Genomic DNA, 19,549 nt, shown 5'->3' with positions numbered 1-19,549 from the left:
GTCTTAGTAACTTAGCAAGATCCTAAGTAACTTAGCAAGATCTTGTCTCAAAATCAAAATAAATAAATTTAAAATAGGGGTTTGGGATGTGGCTCAGTGGTTAAGCACCCCTGGGTTCAATCCTGGGTACAAAAAAAAAAAAAAAAAAAAAAAAGAAAAGAATATATACATTCAAGTTAGTATTTATTGAGTGCCAGCTCCACATTTGTTATACAGTGGTACATAAAAGAATAAGGAAAAGTACAAGGCAATATGAAAATGTCTCATTAAAGAATCAGGATACATGCCAGGAGCAAATTTTATTATCAGAAACATCGTAATGTGGAATAGAATTTTTATAGGAACCATAAAAATATGTTGCAAGGAGATTATTTTTTGAAAATAACATTAAATAGTATCCTGATAATTATCGAGAACATTGATAAATGCCATCAAACAGAATGGCACTCACTTACACTGAAGTCTAACCAGTTAGCAAAACACCTATTGTTAAATTCAAGGCTGGGGGACTGGACCAAATTAAATAGTGCCCCTTCCCTCAAATTCATGCCTACCTGAACTCTTAAAATGAGACCTTATTTGAAAATGTAATTAGTTATGATGAGGTCATACTGGATTAGGGTGGGCCCTGAATCCAAAGACTGATATTTGTGTGTGTGTATATGTGTGCGTGTATGTGTTACAAGGGATTTAACCCCAGGTTGCTCTACCTCTGAGCTACATCCCAGTTCTGCTTTATATTTTTACTTTGAGGCAAGGTCTCCTTACTTGCAAAGGCTGGCCTTGAACATGCAATCCTCGTACCTCAGCCTCCCAAATTGCTGAGAACTTATAAGAAGATCATATGAAGAACACTAACTACCTGAGGAGAACTGCTAAGATATAGGGAATCTTTATTAAAAGTACTGATTCCTAGGTATATATGAAAACCCACCAAGCAAACTGTCTGCAAAGAAAGTTAAGAACTAGCATTTTACTCATCCTAGAAGTTTTCTGCTCTCTGAAGTTGGAAAATGATGGCTTTGGGAGTGCGAAGATGTTTGAGGCATAGTACCTCTCTCTACCATGCTTACTGCAAAGTTTGTAAAGCAACATAGCAATAATTCCCTGCAGAAATCCAGAGGAAAGATGGCATTGTGAATGGGCGTGCATAACTTAAGTATGTTCTGAGTTTACAAAATTTTATTTTGGTTTTCAACTTCAGTACACCCTGAAAGATGATCAATAATACTTTTGTATGCAGATCAAATTAAACCACGGTAAGAGTGATAGATACCATGTTTTAAATAGGGACTGTGTGATGTTTACTTCATAGACATCATCCCCTTGCATAATCTAGACATCTTTGCCTAGGGGTGTTGGTCTGTTGTTAGCAGTTCACTGGAAATTACCAAGTAATAATTGGCCAAGCCCGTACACAAAATCAGGGCTGTCTTAACTTCAGCCTATTTCTTTAGCCTTATTCACTTTATTACAGACTCAAGAAGCACTTCTCTTTTAAAAATCCCTGTGACCTGTTTAAAACTGAGACTTGTTGCATGGTCTTTGTGAAACTGAAGGTTAGAAAGTTATCTTTTCCAGCAGCCTCAATTTTACATAAACATTTAGTTAAAGAAATATTTTTATACTAAAATAGGCATCAACATAAAATTGAGTCAATTTTTTAAAAAATCAGATGCAGCTTTAAGATAAAAGACATGTAGTTAAGGAAACTTCACAGTGGACCAGAATCTCTCAGGCCATCGTCAATGAGCCAGAGAGTGGGGGGATCCTGATTTAGAATTTTCAGCATTCTAGACTACTCTATGGTAAGCACTGTGAAATAATCTCCTGTATTCCCTCATTGGTTTTGTCCTGCAGTCCTTTTCAATTGATTTCTATAATAGTTTCCCGTATATTCTACAAAATGGAGTCATTCATACAAATTTGTTTACTCCATGCAGTAGCCATTTTCTCTAATTTGAGCACCCTGACCTTTCTCTCTGGTTCATTTTCCCTGTGGGTGGTGATGAGAGTGTGGTTTTAGTTCATTCTGGCAAAACAAAGTAATTTCCTGGCTGGGCACCAAAGAGAAATAGTGGGCTTTCCAGTACTGAGCGGTAGCAAGAGTGCACCATAAAAAGACTTACATAAGCCCATGGCTCCTGCTGCCTATAGAGAGGTCCTGTTAACCATTTCACACCCAGTGGCTTCAGAAGAAGCATGGCTGAAGGTCAGAGTTGCTGACTGAGATAAAAGACACATGATAGGCCGCCACATGACTAGAGCACATGGGAATCCAACACAGTAAGCAATCAGACCCTCAAAAAATCACAAAATAATTCCCTAAACACAAGAGCTGTTTTCAAAGTGGACCTTGCCATAGTTTGAAAAGTTTATGGTTCCTCCGTATCCAGTTTTTCAAAGATTTAACTTAGAAGTTAAGTACCCATCAAATAATATGTTTTCCAGAATATCTGCATGTTTCACAGCTCAGAAATTAAATTAAAAAGAAAAAGAGTCCCAGTTAAAGTTTTCCAACGAATACATCATGAGTGGATCCCCTCCCAATACATCTGTTTGCAGGATTCAGGTTTGGCCTTTCCTCCACAACCTTTACCAAAAGTATATTATATATGATTGGCTTGTTTTTAATGAATAAATCATCCAGCTATTTCTATGGAACAAGCCCATATTTCAGGTGGAAAATTTACCATGGACTTTCTGGCAATGTTATTTTAGGAATGTGTCTAACCAATTGAATAGCTACTATAAATGTGCCAATATGCCAATTTTGTAACCTTTTTCTTTACAAGGTTGGTGGGGTTTTTTGTTTTTGTTTTTCTTTTTGGACGTTTATTTTGTTTATTTATATACAGTGCCAAGAATCGAACCCAGTGCCTCACATATGCTAGGCAAGTACTCTATCCCTGAGCCACAATCCCAGGCTGCAAATTCTGTGTCTTTTTAAATGAGCACTTGCTATCCTGCTAAAGGATGGTTATATGGAATATTCCTGAATACAGCAGAGAGGTAAATAAAGCATTGTCTGCTGCAAATGCAAACCAAGTCTTGATTTTGAGTGCCCTTAAATTTTGACCTATAACTGGCATCAATGAAACTGAAGAAGCAGCCACAGCAGCCCTTAGCATCACAGATGCTAGGGCAGAATCAAGTTTGGAAAATAGAATTTTAAGGGATTATAGCAGTAGACATTATATAACAAGATCAGCATAAAGGGTAAGACATCTGTTTGCTGTTTTCGGAAAACCACCATTCTTTTACCCTCTATTAAAATCATCTTAGTGGATACCTGTTTTTGTTCTTTTTTACCACATGTCCAGTGCAAAGAAGTTTGACATACAGGTGACATTTCTATGTTCTAGTCTTTCATAGTTGTTTTGTTAATTTTTCTTTGGTTTTTATTTCAGTTGTTCATTTTATTTAAAAGAAAAAAAGAAGAGAGGGAGAAAGGGAGGTCAAGGGGAGATACTAGGAAATTAATTATTTTATGTGCATATATGACTACGCCACAATGATATTTACCATTCTGTATAAATATTTTTTTAAAAAAATATTTTTAAAAAAATCCTGGTAAAATTGTAAGGCAAAAAAAGAAAAGGAAAGAAAACAGGAGACTGTCTTACTACAGATTTACCATAATAATTGCTATTTCACAGGTAGTATTCTGGATGACCTGAGCTTGCATGTTTGAAACCACAGAAGAGTTTAGCATAGAATTATTCAACAACTATTAGTTCCTAATCTTTAGGTTCTAGTCCCTTGAGGAGATTTTGATATTTATAATCTATATGACTTTAAAATACAAAGTTTAGAAGATTGAATTATAATTTAATATTGCAGTATCCAAAGGAGAAATAGTTTAAATTTTTAAGTATTATAATTTAGTTCAATCAATATCTCTGATTCTATACTTACCATCTAACTGTATGTTATATACATGTATTGCTATAATAAGCATATTGGTTCTTTGTCATTAAGTCTTGACTTTTTGGTTGGAGGAGTTTCCAATTCCCATGAAGAGTATGGTATCATGTGTCAGGAAGGACTTGAAGCCACTGAATAAGAAAGGTTCAAAATTCTCAAGGATCAGTAAAGACGGGGAGGAGTAACACTGCTTTTATATGCTTCCAACTTGTTATACAGTAAATTAAATAAAAGTCCATAAAGCAAAACCCCAAGTTAAAAACAGTATTTCAGAGGACAATTTGGGCACCATCCCCAAGTCCCCAAGGAAGACTTAGTTTTTAGTAATATTTGTTAATAAACACTTCAAAAGCACTTAATAAGAACACTAAAAGTCATGAGTTCAAGTTATGAAGTGGATACCACTTTGATTGAAGCTTGTCACTGCAGTGACAGTTTGGCTTTGAAATACCCATGAAGAGTGGACACACCACAGAGGGCCAAGAAATGAGAATAAAGGGGTGCTTCTTCCATAGAGAGAGCAAGGCCCAATGTTTTGAACTTTATTCCAAATGGTCTTTCTTCTGGAGACCTCTGAGTCAGAAAGTTTTCATCATTAGGTCATTCACTCTGTTGGTCCAGTGGGAGAAAACAATTGAGACTTTGAGACATTTTTTCTATATCCTTCAGTTGGCTACATCAATTGCTAAGTAAGATGAACAAAGCAAGGTGGTGTCTCTCCCAGAGGAGAGGGGGACATACCCCTCTATTTGGAATTTAGAGAGATGACATGCAGTAGCTACAAGCAGATAAAAATGCAGAGTAACAATCAACAGTTTGGAACAAATGGTGCATTCTCTCTTTTATACATAGCATATATCATAGACCCCAGTCATCACACACACACACACACACACACACACACACACACACACACCATTCCTGCTACCACCCAGCCTGAGGGGGTCAATATGAGGGGGTCAATGTGGGTAGAGCCATTTTGGTTTGCCACTTCATATTTCTGAGACATAAACCTATGGAAAATTACTTCAGGGAGATTGTTCTCTTGAGGTTTGCCTTTTGAACAAAGAGATTCTTTCTTGCAGGAGTGGGAGGGACACCAGCCTTGAGAAAAACAGTTTTTTGTCCTCACAAAATGCTCTTTGGAAAGATATGTTAATGAGCTTCGCTTTGAACTGCAAAGGGCACCTGCATTGCATGTCAGATGCTAATGGAAAAGTAGAAAAAACGATAATGCACAGGACTCCTTGCACAGTTGTATGGTGGACCCCCATTCCCTTGATCCTCACAAGCAGGCTTCAGAGCCACCCTGCGACTTGAAATAGCATTCTCCTTTTGAGGACAGATTTGTATTTCTCCCAATAATGGCATTTTTTAAGGTCATAATTCTTTGGCTTTATAAAGCAATATCCTCCATGGACGGTCTCATAAGTAGCAATGAATGACAATTGTTCCTTGAAATTTTTAATTACTGTGACAAAGAAAGAGTAATTATCAACTTTTGTATCTGAACCACCTCTGCAGATGTTCTTAATCAAATAAAAGAAAGAGGAAATAGAGCGTTCTGAGAAGCAGAGTATGAAATATACAATAAGGGGTTGCAGCTGGGTTGGGGTGGTTGACATAAGCACTGCATTAGCACTTGGTGAACAATAGCTCCAACGTTGGAAGGGTAATTTCATGTCACAGACTGGATGGCGAAGAAGAAAAACCTATTCCTGGCGCTGTCTTCTCAGTTTGAGGGTACCGAGGGCACCTTCAGAGTGACAGCAGTGTGGGAAGCAGCTCTGTACCTTAACAGAGTTAGACACTGAATTATACCAAATTAACCTCTGATAGGCTGGATACTAAGAGATTAAGTGGATAGTTGACTGATTTTCTTCTCAATTCTTCATTTAGGTTCTCACAAAAGCACATCTTAAAATAGGGATTAGAGTGCAGGTAGATTATTTGTGAGTGAGGTAGTTAACAAGAAACCCAACCTAGCACATACCATCAGGTTTACCATTCTGGGAAATTACAAGCTTATGCCCTGGAGAGGTCTGGACTTTCTTACTTTTGCCAGTCTTTGGTTGAGGCTGCTGGGGTGGTAGGTGCTAATACTCCACACTCCCAGGTTTCTAAATATTTTATCAGAGCTTCCTAGTCTAAGAAAGCCCTCTATGGCAAAGAGATGTTAGCCAAGGCCTAACTTACACACATTGCTAAGACCCGAAAGGATATGGACCAGCCCACACCCAGACCAGGTAAACTCACCTTTTATGAATTTAAAACCCATCTAAGTCATCTACTTCTTACCAGAAGGAAATGATTACTCTTATCCAGAGGGTACAATTACTATTAGATGAGAAGTACTTCTGAAGAGATGTGTCTCAGCTCCGAGTGGCTTCTGCCGTGTTAAGACTTACCCTAACTTCTTAAGACCATCATTGCACAATTGCCCCTGGATCCAGCTTCTCAGCCCCAAAATAAAATTCACAAAGAGCTTGGAGAGACACATTTCCCAAAGGTGAATGTCAGATGGGGTCCCAATCACAACCAATCTACTCTAACTTTGTTGGGCCACATTAATAGTTTGTGTTAACTTCTAAGTCTCTTTTACAAAATGAATTCTGGCCTCTTAGCCATTGGTTAGCCAAGTGTGGAATATGGTGGCTCTCTATTACTAGGAAGGAAGGAACAGGTATCCGAGTCACCTGTTGGACAGACTTCAGCTGGACGGCTTCATGTGTGATTGGCCTCTACCATCACAGCATTGGAAATGGTGCAGAAAGGGGTCATGGGAAGAAAATAATTCTGATTGCCAAAACCAGAAGGTGTTGTCATAGGTCAATTTTTTTCTGGGAAGTAGACCATGAGGGAGATTTGCAAGCAGGAGTTTCATTGGATGATGCTCTCATAACACCTGGAGGAAGAGGAAACTTGAGGAAAGCCAGGTTGGGAAAAGATGAACTGTGATATAGTTACAGCAGAGGATTCTGTTGATCCCACAAGAAGCTGAGAAAGTGTATTACTTTGCTAGGGCTTCCATAATAAAGTACCACAGACTGGGTAGCTTGAATAATAGAAATTACTTTTCTTAAAGTACGGAAGTCTAAAAGTCACACATTTTGGTGGCAGTAGGGTTGTTTCCCTCAGTTGTTACTCCTTGGCTTACAGAAGACCCTCTTCTCCCTGTATCTTTACATAGTCCTTCTCTGTGCATTTCTGTGTCCATATTTCCTCTTCTAATGAGGACAGCAATCATACCGGATTTAAGCCCACTGTAAGGACTTCATTTTAATTTACCCATTTAAAGGTCTTTTCTCCAAATGCAGTCACATTCTGGGTTACTGGGGGTTAGGACTTCAAAATATAAATTTTTAGGGAGGATATAATTCAGCCCATATCAAAGATTCCTTCAGAGTTGCATCAAATGGAAGGGAAGGGGCTGGCCTTTCACCTGCTCCATGAGTCCATCATTGGATACAGGCTGACCTTAGGAGGCCAGCATGGCTGAGGTGGTCTCTTTGGCAGTGTTTGAAGGGGAGTCTGCAGAGCTATCAATCACCTGAAGATGGGAGGAGAATGAGAAGGTATTAGTCCTGAAGGAAGAGGGCATTTATGGATAGCACCCCATACTACAGCTTCCCTTTGAGTTGTTCTTTGACAGACATTTCCCCACAGTGTCTCTTATGATCTTTTCTTTGGTTACAAGGCCAGGGCAGGACATACTTGCATGCTAGAATTTAGAACTGCAGGTCCTAAGCCTATGCATGTGCATGTGTCTCTTCTATGCTAAGCATATGAAATAGCTTCAAGGATCACGACAGATGTGCCATTTGTGAGCATGTCCATTTTGATCAATATGAGGCAGGCCTGAAAATTAACTTGTACAAATGAGCCTCCAGCTCAAACCAAAATAACTCTTGGTTCTTCAGATGTATGGACATTTTTCTTATAGAGTTGAAGAAAAGTCAAAAAGAGCAATTTATCAAAACAAAACAGGAAGAGTCTGAATTGTGCTGCCACCGAGTGACAGATGTACTGAGTTTGCAAAAGGCCCCCCAAAACAAAGGATCCTTTTCATGCACACAGAAGCAATTTCAAAATGAAAAAAAAATGTCTTTTAAGTGCTTATGGATTATAAATGCTTTCCAACTAATCTTAACATCTCTGGAATATGGAGAGAGAAAAAAATTCCCTTCTGTACTGTGGAAGTTAAAATACTAAATTCTGGGGTGTTGGAGCCAAGTGTGAAGATACTTAATACTTTTAAGCAAGAAGCTGAAGAATGATGTTCAGTGACATTTGTCAGGGAATTTAGAATACCAGAACAGGGACACCTGTAGGGTCTTGTGAAATCTTTCCATTACAACAGCTCAAACTGTCAGCTTTCCCATTTTTCCTTTATCTCACTGGCTGATTTGGCCAGTATCATAGGGGGAATTTTTGTAATAGTTTCTCTTAAAATAGAATTATTCAGAAATTGGGAAAAAATTTTTTTCACCAAAAAAAAAAAAGTGATCCTGATACTCTCATTTAATGGAAACCTTGTCTTGACCTGGTTTAACATGGCGCTGGGGAAGTAACTCAGTGACAGAACATGTAGAGGTCCTGGGTTTAATTCCCAGCATACACACACACAAAAAAAAAATCAGTGTAGAAATAAAAGGACCTCTTAAGTGAACACTGATATTCTTATATGCCAGCAATGTACTAGAGTTTTCAGGTGCCAGGTGAATAGAAACTTTACAAACAAGTGATTAATGTTTATGGAGCTCTTAGTACATATCAGGCCCTTTGCCAAGCAAATGGGAACACAGATGTACAGTTGCAAGGAACTGAATTCTGTCAACAACAATGAGTTTAAAAGTGCATTTCTCTCCAGAATCTCTGGAGAATCTCTAGAGAACAGTTTAGTTCCACTGACACCTTGATTTCAGCCTTGAACCAAGTCACCTTGAGCTAGCCATTGGACCTGCAAGAAATGTGAACTAAATAAATAGGTGTTATTTTAAGCCACTAAGTCCCACCAGGTCAATATCTCCATTTTGGAGATGAGGACACTGACACAAAGGGTAAGTAACTTGCTCGAGGTCACAGAGCTGATCAATGGTAAAGTCAGAACAGGTAGCTGTTACATGGAGAAAACCGGGGTGGTGGCAGAGTTCAGGACAGCCTCCATGATGGTTTAACCCCTCTCCTGGGTATATATGTCTTGTTCAGTATTCTCTGCTTTAGTGTGTGGATCCTGCAAATATGATGGTATAGCCACTCTCTTGGTTAGAAAAACAGGTTTTCACAGATATAATTAAAGTATTTGGTCCACTGGGTAATTAAGGGAAGAATTCCTGCTGAGTCTGACTGGGTTCTTAAAAAGGAGTCTAGGGGTTAGAGATGAGAATAGTCATAAAGACACATTCTTGCTGGCCCTAAAGAAAGCAAGCACCATATCCATGTCCACAGCAAGGAATTGCACATGGCCTTCGGGAGACAAAAGCTGTCTCTGGCCAACAAGAAAATGCGGACCTAATCCTACAACTGCAAGGGACTGAATTCTGTCAAAAGCTTAAAAGAAGGGGCTTGAAAGAGAACTCTAACCTCTAGTGAGCATGGTAATGCAGCTGATACCTTGACTGCAGCTTTTCTGACTCTGGGTATGTAGAGGCCCCAACTAGGCTGGGCCCTGAAATATAAGTTGGTGGAAAATAGATAATAAAGAGTTGTTTGAAGCCATTACATGTGTGGTAAATTGTTATGCTGCAACAGAAAACTAATACACAGAGAGATTGTTCTCCTTTGCTTCGCTAGACATGATGGGAGGGAGGGATTATCATCCAGGCATTTCAAGTTCTTGTTCTTGTTCTTCAATTAATCAGTAATGACCTTGTCTCTTTGCCATTCTATTTATCCTTCACTTAATCATAACACCAAGGAAGCTCCAAGTGTTCTGGTCTGCCATGCTCTCAAAACCTCTCTTTGTATAAACTTGATACTTAAATCCTGAAATTTAATTCACTTGCCAGCAGAAGCTACTCTTTTATTAAAAATAAAAAAAATACACCATACCTAAGCTCTGTTTTAGGAAAACTGGGACTCACCTCCTATATCCATTGGGCTGTATTTATACATGTATTTACACAGTATATACCTCCATCAGTCCCCAGTATTTGCATGTACACCATTATCTTTGAATGTTTGTCATTGAGGAAGCAAGTTACATTCATCAGAATCCATTCATTGTCCCAGTATCACTGAACACAGGATAATCTTGGCTGTGTCAGTTCCCTGTGACAGGTAGCTATGAAAAATGGAGGTCAGCCACAGATATTCCAGTCCTGCTTCACTGTGTAGCCCTCTTCAGGGGCAATGGATATGATGCTGAAAAAGATTAATAGAACGTATGTCATCATGTTTATGGGGCATAAAAGCCCCCACAGTGGATTAATGGATATCTCGGTGAAAGAAATACATCTTTACTCCTTTATGCCTTGATGGGTGAGCTACAGTTGGCATCAGTGGAAATATATGGAGAGATTGCCTTTAGAAGTTCAGCTTTTAAAGGACTTTTTTGACCTCTAAGTCAATGAAAATAGATTTTGGGTTGTTGACCAAGACAACTGTAACATCAGACTTTCAACCTTTAAAAAATTCTCATTGAAGCATAACATACATATAGTTCCTGAGTGCACAGCTTGATAAATTTTCACAAACTGGACACATCCAGGGAACCAGCATCCAGATCAAAATACCAGGATGTTAAGCATTTCTCTAAGTTGATTTTCATCAACCCTCACCCCAGAGTAATTGCTACACTGACTTCTAACACTGTAGGTGATTTTGTCTAATTCTATAATGTGTTGGAATTTGAAAGAATTGGAATCATCCAGTGTATACTTTTTTCCTGGATTCTTTCATGCAACATTATGCTTGTGAGATTCACCTATATTATTGTATATAGTTATAGATTTTTTTTCTTCTAAAACTACATATGCTTTTTGTCAATCTACATCCATCTTTACATATACTTGATATTGTCTTTTTCCTTTTTAAAAGCTTTTAGCTTTTAATACATTCTAGTTTGCAGGATATCACTGTTACTATTGTGAAATTAATAAATGCCTTGTATGAAGACCTTGGTACTGATCTAGAGAACCAATGAAGGATAGTATCACCGGAAAAGATGACAGTTGGTGACAACAAATAATCAACATTCAGGGTCCTCTGCAGTTCTGTTTGCAGGTCATTTGGCAAACATAAGGGAAAGTCTGCTTACTCAGTATCTTATTTTTTGGTTCTAGAACTCACTTTTTTAAAATATCAGGCACATACCTCCATTTTAGTTGTTTATTTGCTTAATCATATACCCTACAAATATTGACAGACTTCCTATTATGTGTGAGTACCTATGATCATATACTAGTGACACAAAAATGAGTAGCATCTGATTTTTCATAAGGTTGCCATCTAAGGAATAAAGAGAACTAGAGTCAGGTTGTTAATTCCCAAAGATAAGAATGTTGCCTTTTTTAAATTTAATATTTATGTTTTAGAATGAGGATCAATTGCAGTTTATTGACAACTTGTTCTTTAAAGGAGTGAATCCTGTTAAATATATGAAATGAATTATGAAAGAGTAGATACACACTTTATGAAGTTCACTGAGAATATAGATTAGGGCCAACAAATGGTGATTTTGAAGGAAGTAATTGAAATTGAAATATCTTTGTCAGGTCTAGGTTCCCACCTCTAAATGGGGACACTGTTATTTTTTTATACTTTGTTGAGTTTCCCTACATGATACTCAGTGAAATTAAGGTTGCATTGGTTAAGGCTTAGTCAGGGCAGCAGAACTCTGTGTGTGATATAGAATAAATGATTTATCCTATAATTAACTAGATATTATAAAATCATGGGGGAAAGTGGGTGCTTTGGTTTGGACATGAGGTATCCCCCAAAAGCTCTTGTTAATGCAGGAATATTCAAAGGTGAAATGGTTGGACGGGAGAGCTATAACCTAATGAGTTCATCCTAGTTAAAATGGACTGATTGACTGGTAACCATTGGTAGATGGGGCATGGTGGGTCACAGGGTGGGGCCCGTGGCCTAAAGGTGTTCCTTTCCCCTCCCCTTTCTCCTTCCTTTCCTCCCTCTACTTCTACCTCCCTCCCTCCCTCTTTCCTGATCCCACCCTGAGCTGAACAGCTTCCCTCTGCTGCTCTTCTCCCATGAAGTGCTGCCTCATATTAGGCTTGGAGCAATGGATCTGGCCATCTATGGGCTGAGACCTCTGAAAGTGTAAGCCCCAAATAAACTTTCCCTGGTCTAAGTCATTCTTGAGGGTATTTTGGTCACAGCAACTCAAAAGCTCACTAAAACAGTGGGAAAGTAAATATGCAAAAGAGGAGAGATTTCTCTGGCCCAGCAGAGAAATCTACTACTCAGGGCCCATGAAATGGAGCTGGTGTTATGGTTTAGAGATGAGGTGCCCCCCAAAAGCTTATGTGACAAAATGCAAGAATATTTTGAGATAAAATGATCAGATTATGAGGGGTGTCACCTAATCATTGAATTGATCTACTGATAGGGATTAACTGGGTGGTAACCTACCCAGGCAGGTAGGGTGTGACTGGAGAAGATAGGTCACTGGGTGCATGTCCTTGGAGTTTATATTTTGTCTCTGCTGAATAGGTTCTATCTGCTTCCTCCTTGCCATGTCCTGAGCTGCTTTCTTTTGCAACACTGTTTTGCCATGATGTTCTGCCTCACCTTGAGCCCAGAGCAATGGAGTTGGCCATCTATGCACTGAGCCCTCTGAAACCCTAAGCACCAAATAAACTTTTCCTCTTCTAAATTTTTTTTTGTCAAGTCTTTCTTTTGGTCATAGTGATGAAAAAGATGAGTAAAGCAGCTGGTTAAGAAGTCTATGGAGAGCACCCAATCAGTGCCTGGAGTATGTCAGCAGGGCAGTGATCAAGAGCAGGTGTTAATGAGGAAAGTTCAGTGCAAAATGGGAGAGAATATGAAGTCGTGAGCTGAAACTGGACTCCATAGGGACAAATGGCCATGCATATCTGTCTCTCACTTCACTGGGCCTTACAGCTACAGAAGGACCCTGTGTCCTCACTGCAGAGAACATGTGTGAATAACATAGGATCCAAAAAGCACTGGAGGCAGAGACTGGCAGGAGCTAGAGAAGTCCAATAGCTGCCACCCTACACCCAGGTAAAGATGTGTGCAATCTGCCCAGAACTATAAACCCATCTCTCTAGTACCATGGCTACAGCTGTGCTTCTGCCCTACAAATCTCATGGAAATTTCTCTGTGGCCAACCCTAATCCAGAACTACTCAGAGAAATGTAGCTCAAGCTTACTAAATTGACAACGTCAAACAGCCACAGAGATCATCACAGAGCAGGAAGAAACCATAGAGATGATAGAGTTCAATCCTTTCATTAGACAGATGTGAAAACTGGGGCCACAGAGATGAAGGCCCACCAATGTCACAGAGCTAGTTACAGGCTTAGAAATTCAATCCCATGTGTTTCCATCTGGGAGGTATCATAGAGAGAATGCTGTTTGTACAGTTAAGAAACCTGTATTTTTGTCATTAATTAAATTTTGGCTTCAGGGAAAAAAATCACTCAGTTTCTGGGTTCATGTTTTCTAGTGATTGAATGTTATGTGGACTAGGCCCAACAAATTCAAGTTGCCCATTTAGTAACTAGTGAATAAATGAATAGTCTCTCAACATTTTACAAAAATTTTCCATGACTTAAAGAAAAAAGAATGGAAACCATACTCCTGTGTCTCAGTAATGAGCCATTCTTTTAGGTTCTCTTGAAATTTATCCAGGGCTAGAATGGAAAACCTCAGCCCTTTCTCCTTTGCACAAGTTAGATCTCCAGTCTTTTCAGCCATGTAGCAATTAGACATTCTATGTTCTTCTTGTCATCCCATGGTAGATTCTGTTTCCTGGATTTCTACTTCAGTGTGACCTTTTCAACATGAGTCAAGTACTTTCTTAGCTAGAAAAACAAAACTCCAAAAAGTGGTGATAGGAAGAAGCTGGAAGAATATCAGACTTCTGGTTATGTATTTCTGTATCTTTGCTCATGAATTTTCAATCAGCATTTAGCAGCAACAGCTCATTTCTGTTTCATGTGGCATCAGCTGGGGTGGCTCAAATGCCTGGAACAGAAACCATCTGAAGGCTGCCCTCTTCCAGTTAAGGCTGTTAGCTGGAATTGTTACATATAGATTCTCCATGTGGTCTCCGGTTCCTCGTGGCGTGATGACTGTGTACAAGAGACAGCCTCCTAAGAGAAGCAGGCAGAAATTTTATTGAATTATATCATTTTGAAATTGATTTACATCATTTCTTCCATAGTCACAAGCCTCCCAGATTTAAGAGAAAAGGGTTTAGATCCCACCTCTCAATGAGGGTGGGATCCCACCTCTCCAGTACGAGAAAGCTGTGGGAAGAAGACTACTCAGTACCCGAGATGAGTTTATAAACACAGAACCTGTCAACTAAATAAATTCTTGTCCAGCAAAACCATGGAGAATGTGTATGTACACACATATACATACCTAATAAGTACATGGTGAATGAGGTTAATTCTTGGATTCAATTTGCTTCTAAGAAAAGAGAACTAGGCCACTCAATTATTTAAAAATAAAAGTAACTGGGGATATAGCTCAGTTGGTAGAGTGTTTGCTTCACATGCACAAGGCCCTGGGTTCAATCCCCAACACCACAAATTAATAAATAAATAAAATAAAGTGCTTCATCCTCATCATCCATTTTCACTCACAAAAAAATAAACTGGACTGCTGAATTTTGGACACAAATTATCTCCATGATAACAGAGCCTAATTTGCTAAAGGAAAGGTTTCAATTTCTTGCAACATTTGAAAAATTTAGACATGGATTTTATAGTGTTTAAAAATACAAATAAGAGACTAGCGTTAACACTAAAGAGCTAATCCGCAAACACACACGCACATACACACATTCACTCACATATGTTCACACACATACACAGGGAAAAGAGTGTTCTAAAATAAAATGAGTAAATACGTGCTTGTTTAGCTTGGTCTTCTTAGATTTCTATTAAGCCAAGTTTTTGCTTTTGCTTTTTTTTTTGGTCACAATTAGGTGATTTGAGAAATAATCTGAAACCTGGAGGGGCAAACTTAGCAATCATAGGTACAGAAATGAGTATAATTATATCTTTGGAAACTACGAGCAGCTCAAGATAGGTGAAGAGTAGGATGTGTCTAAGAAAAAATAATAAGGCTACAGGTCTTATTATTAATTTTAGGGCTTTTAATTATGAAGTATTTCAAACATACAAAAAGTTACAGTACAAATAATATATTCATGTATAGTTAATACCTATTAGCCATTTGCCTTATTTTTCTCAAAGCTTTTTTTTCTACATAAATAAAATATTAACTAATACCTCAAATCCCTATCTTTCTCATCCTTTACTTTCCATCCCTCTCCAGAAAACATTATCCTAAAGTTGGTGTGGCACTCCTTTGTATGTATCCATATTTAGTTCTGACAAAAGATTAACTGAGTCATGTTCAAATTTGAGAATTTGACCAGACAGAAATTCATGAATTAGACATCTCCAGATTATGGGACGCTTTGGGCTAGACTGAAGGTACATGAGGAGGCTTTTGTAGGGTGAATGTGGGTACATGCAAAGAAAATATTTGATCATTGTTTCTTTTTACTGTTTACGCTCAGTCTGTTTATGTAGGAACTTAGGGGTCTGGCGCTACACCAGCCTAATGTCCTCTCAATTATTTAAATAGTACAATGTATTTCTACACTGTTGTATATTCATGTTTTAAATTTCTTAGAAATGCATTTCTATTGTGGAGTACATGACCTTTGGCAACTCTTTTCTATTATACAACTTTATGATTCTGAGCTTTAGTCATGGGACATAAACACACCATAAGCCGAGTGGAGATGCACATTTGTTATTACACGGAGTTAATCACTTATTCAGCTAAATTTATAGTTCACCTGAAAAGTGAACTGTAAATTTAATGGGCATAGTTTTTGTATTTGTATAATATATTAATGATATGCTAACAGGGCTGGACACCAGACCCCAAAGTGAAAACAGAAGAAAAGAAACATGGTTATTTGCACCCTAGTCTTCCCAATTCTGAAGGCTAGGTGCTTTCTCTTATAATCCGTCCTATGGGGCAATTACAGGGGCTGTATGGTCTTTGTTTATTACAGCATGGAATCCATTGGCTGCCCAGAAGGCAGTGCACCTTAGCTGAGATGGAGTGAGGTGGAGACCTGTGAAGGGATGAAGGAACCAGATCTCTGGATTTCCACTGATTGGAGGTCTGAATCAGTCTTGCTGGTTCCTCGTGACCCAGTTACCATGTCTCACCCCACAGGTCTCTCTCACTGGGAACTTTCACACTTGGCAAGCAGGATCTGTACCCCACAAGTTGGGAGAGCTGCAGGTTTAGGTGGATGATATCCATTGGGTTCTTTCTTATTCTGCTGCATTCATGCCCTATTTCATTCCCTACTAACATGAGAGGCCTTATTTGATGCTTTATCAGTTGCAATTTGATAGACTGACTGATTCTCAAACTTTTTTCTACATTGTTCAAATGAAGGAACTAAAGGGATGTTTATTTTCAGAGTCACCAACTTAATATAGACTAAGCATGAGCATTATGTATATTCCACCTCTTGTCTCTGTGTACCATACCACTCTCTGAATGCTTCAAAGAAACTCCTAACACAGAGAAACTCTGTTTGAAAGAGGATAAAAAGACCGTGCGCATGTTTTACTTTTGAGGTGACTTTTTTGGATTCAAAATATCTACTAAATTAAATGGTATATTGACCTTGTGTCACCGTCAACTAACAATGTTTTATTTCTATTGCAATTCTGAGTATGTTAGGCTAAAATATAAGCAACTTCAAGACAATCAAGTTGCATGGAAGTTTTTTAGGACAATGTTCAAATACTAACAGGTTTGATAAATATATTTATCTAACAAGAGTAGGACAAAGAGCTCTTTGTTTACTGACATACTTTATTGTCATTCTGCTGTGTGCCTCTCGTGTGGCTGTTTTATAGAACATAAAGTCTAGGTATCCTGTCGGATTCCCAGCTCTTATTTATAGCTTGCTGCAAAGTGGCTTATTGTCATTTATTATTTCTTATTTGATTTATATAACATCTTTCCACCAAAGAGCTTGTGGGTTTATTTATATACAGAGTGTGCACACACACACACACACACACATACACACACACACACGGGTACCCTTGAACTTCACTGAATGCTGGGAGGTAGTTAGCTATATCACTAAATACATCTGTATGAGGTTTTTCCATTTGCTTTTGTTTGTTCTAAGACCATGTTATAGGAAAGAAATTGCCATATTTTCTTTCACTTTGAGTGCTTATTGTTTGCCTCTAGGTGGATCGGATCATCTTCTGCGTCTTCCTAGAAGTCGATTTCAAAATCTACAAAAAGAAAATGAGCGAGTTTTTCCCTGTAGGTGAGTAAAGCCATTTGTTTCCTTTGAAACTCACAATTGAAGAAGTAGAAGCATTACTCATATTTATATCCCACTTTACATCTTCAGGACTGTTAACAACTGTGATTCCCATATGTCAGCCATCTCCTCAAATGTGTATCATAGCTTCTAAGCACTGAAGGAGATGACAGTAAACCTGGGCTCTAGACCTCTCTGTCTTAGGAAGTCTTTTCATTTCTTAGGTCCCCATTCTTTACATCCAAGTGAGGGTTTGGACCAAATGACTCCACTTTTCCCCATATTGCTTGGTCTGTATTTTCTTCCCCAGTGAGTAAGATTTCCAGGCCTCATGACTACATTGATCACACTAAATCCTTTTGTTGGAAATTTTGAGGAGCCCATTTATATTTGTAGTCACGATTCAAACTGTTCCTGCATTCCAGCCCTACTCCACCCAATTTTCTCGTGCCAAATTTCAATGACTACAGTGGCACTTTCTAAGGCAATCTGAGAATGGTAGTCATTCACCTTATTTCACACTCCTTTTTAGAATGTAGGAGAAACGTCAGGGTTATTAAAGAACCTTGAGTAATGGATTTACATCCACTGAATGTGCCATTAGTCGTACTGGGATAATTTGAATATTTCTTCCCATTCTCCCTCTTCCAGCCTATTAAGGCTGAGGCTTGTTTAATGCCTTGTTATTTTTTTATGGTGTCATTAAAGTCACAGAGCCCAAAGTGCTTTCCTTAGCCACGGTAAGAAAAAATTGAGGAGTAGTATACTGGGTCATATGGTGGTTCCATTCTTAGTTTTTTGAGGAATCCCCATTATACTTTCCATATTGGTTATGCTAAGTTGCAGTCCCTCCAACAATGTGTAAGTGTACTACTTCCCCACATCCTCATAAACATTTATTATTATTCACATTTTTTCACATTTTTTTCTGATTGGAGTGAGATGAAATCTTAGAGTAGTTTTGATTTGCATTTCCCTGAGAGAAATGATGAACAGTTTTTTCATATATTTGTGGGCCATTTGTGTTAATGAAAAAATCCTTTTATAAAGTAGTGAAGTAAAAACCAAAAACTCAAAAATGAACTTAATATTAAGCCTATAGACTTGATTCCAGAGGAAACCATTTTATTTCTAAATAGAATTGTTCTGTGGGCTGGGTGTGTAGCTCAGTGGCAGAGCACTTGAGTAGCATTTACAAGGTCCTGGGTTTTATCCCCAGCACCACAAATAAATAAAAGATGACCTTGGACATCCTTCATGGGATATCATCATATTTAAAATAAACAAATAACAAATAGAATTGTCCTTACTTTCTACTCCTCAGACATTTTTTTATGAAAAGCAATTTGCTTCCTAATTTTATCAGGGGAGATAGTCAAAAAAGTTTCCTCCCAAAAGTTTCTTCATCCTAATATCCAGAACCTTGATTATGTTATATTGCAAAGAGAAAATCAACTTGCAAGTGGAATTGAGGTTTCAGTCAGCTAACTTTATGTTAGGGAGGTTATCCTGAATTTTTTGGATGAGGTCAATATAGTCACTAGGGTCCTTAAAATTGGAAGAGGGGGGCAGAAGAGAAGAATCAGAAGGAGATGTGATTTTGAAAGAATGTTCAGAGAGATGCAACAGAGTTAGTTTTGAAGACCGTGAAAGAGAGTCATGAGCTAAGGAATATGGGGGGTGGTCTCTAGAAGCCAGGCAAATGAATAAACAGATTTTCTTCCAGAGCTTCCAGGAAAAAAAAAAAAAAAAAGAATGCAACCCTACCTGCAGGTTGATTTTTGCTCCCTTGAGAGACTTGTGACTGATAGAACTGAAGATAATAAGTTTGTGTAATTTTAAGCCCTAAATTGGAAATTTACTGCAGATATGATTTTTAAAAAACACACCAATAATCTTTGAATAAGTAACATTCACATACACATATACAAACACTGCTTACCCAGTCTGAATTGCACTTTTTTTCCTCTAAATGCCATATTCAGTGCATATAAAAACTATACAGATTGAAAGAACTCAGAATTTTCTTCAATTATGAATACTTACAGGGACATGACACATTTGTGCACATTTAATGTGCAG

General features: G+C 38.2%; 1 protein-coding gene across 1 annotated transcript in view; it reads left to right on the top strand.

Annotated features, from left to right (window-relative positions):
* The window catches only part of Macrod2 (mono-ADP ribosylhydrolase 2), a 1,899,209-nt gene that overhangs the window by 1,696,939 nt on the left and 182,721 nt on the right, over positions 1–19,549 (top strand). Inside the window, exon 9 of the mRNA XM_076849439.2 lies at positions 17,389–17,470. Within this exon, the coding sequence (XP_076705554.1) occupies positions 17,389–17,470 (82 nt within the window). The remainder of the gene's footprint in view (positions 1–17,388; positions 17,471–19,549) is intronic.

This window comes from Callospermophilus lateralis, chromosome 3, assembly GCF_048772815.1.
Source record: "Callospermophilus lateralis isolate mCalLat2 chromosome 3, mCalLat2.hap1, whole genome shotgun sequence".
In the NCBI taxonomy this organism is placed as follows: Eukaryota; Metazoa; Chordata; class Mammalia; order Rodentia; family Sciuridae; genus Callospermophilus; species Callospermophilus lateralis.
This window is presented reverse-complemented; position numbering and strand designations above follow the sequence as displayed.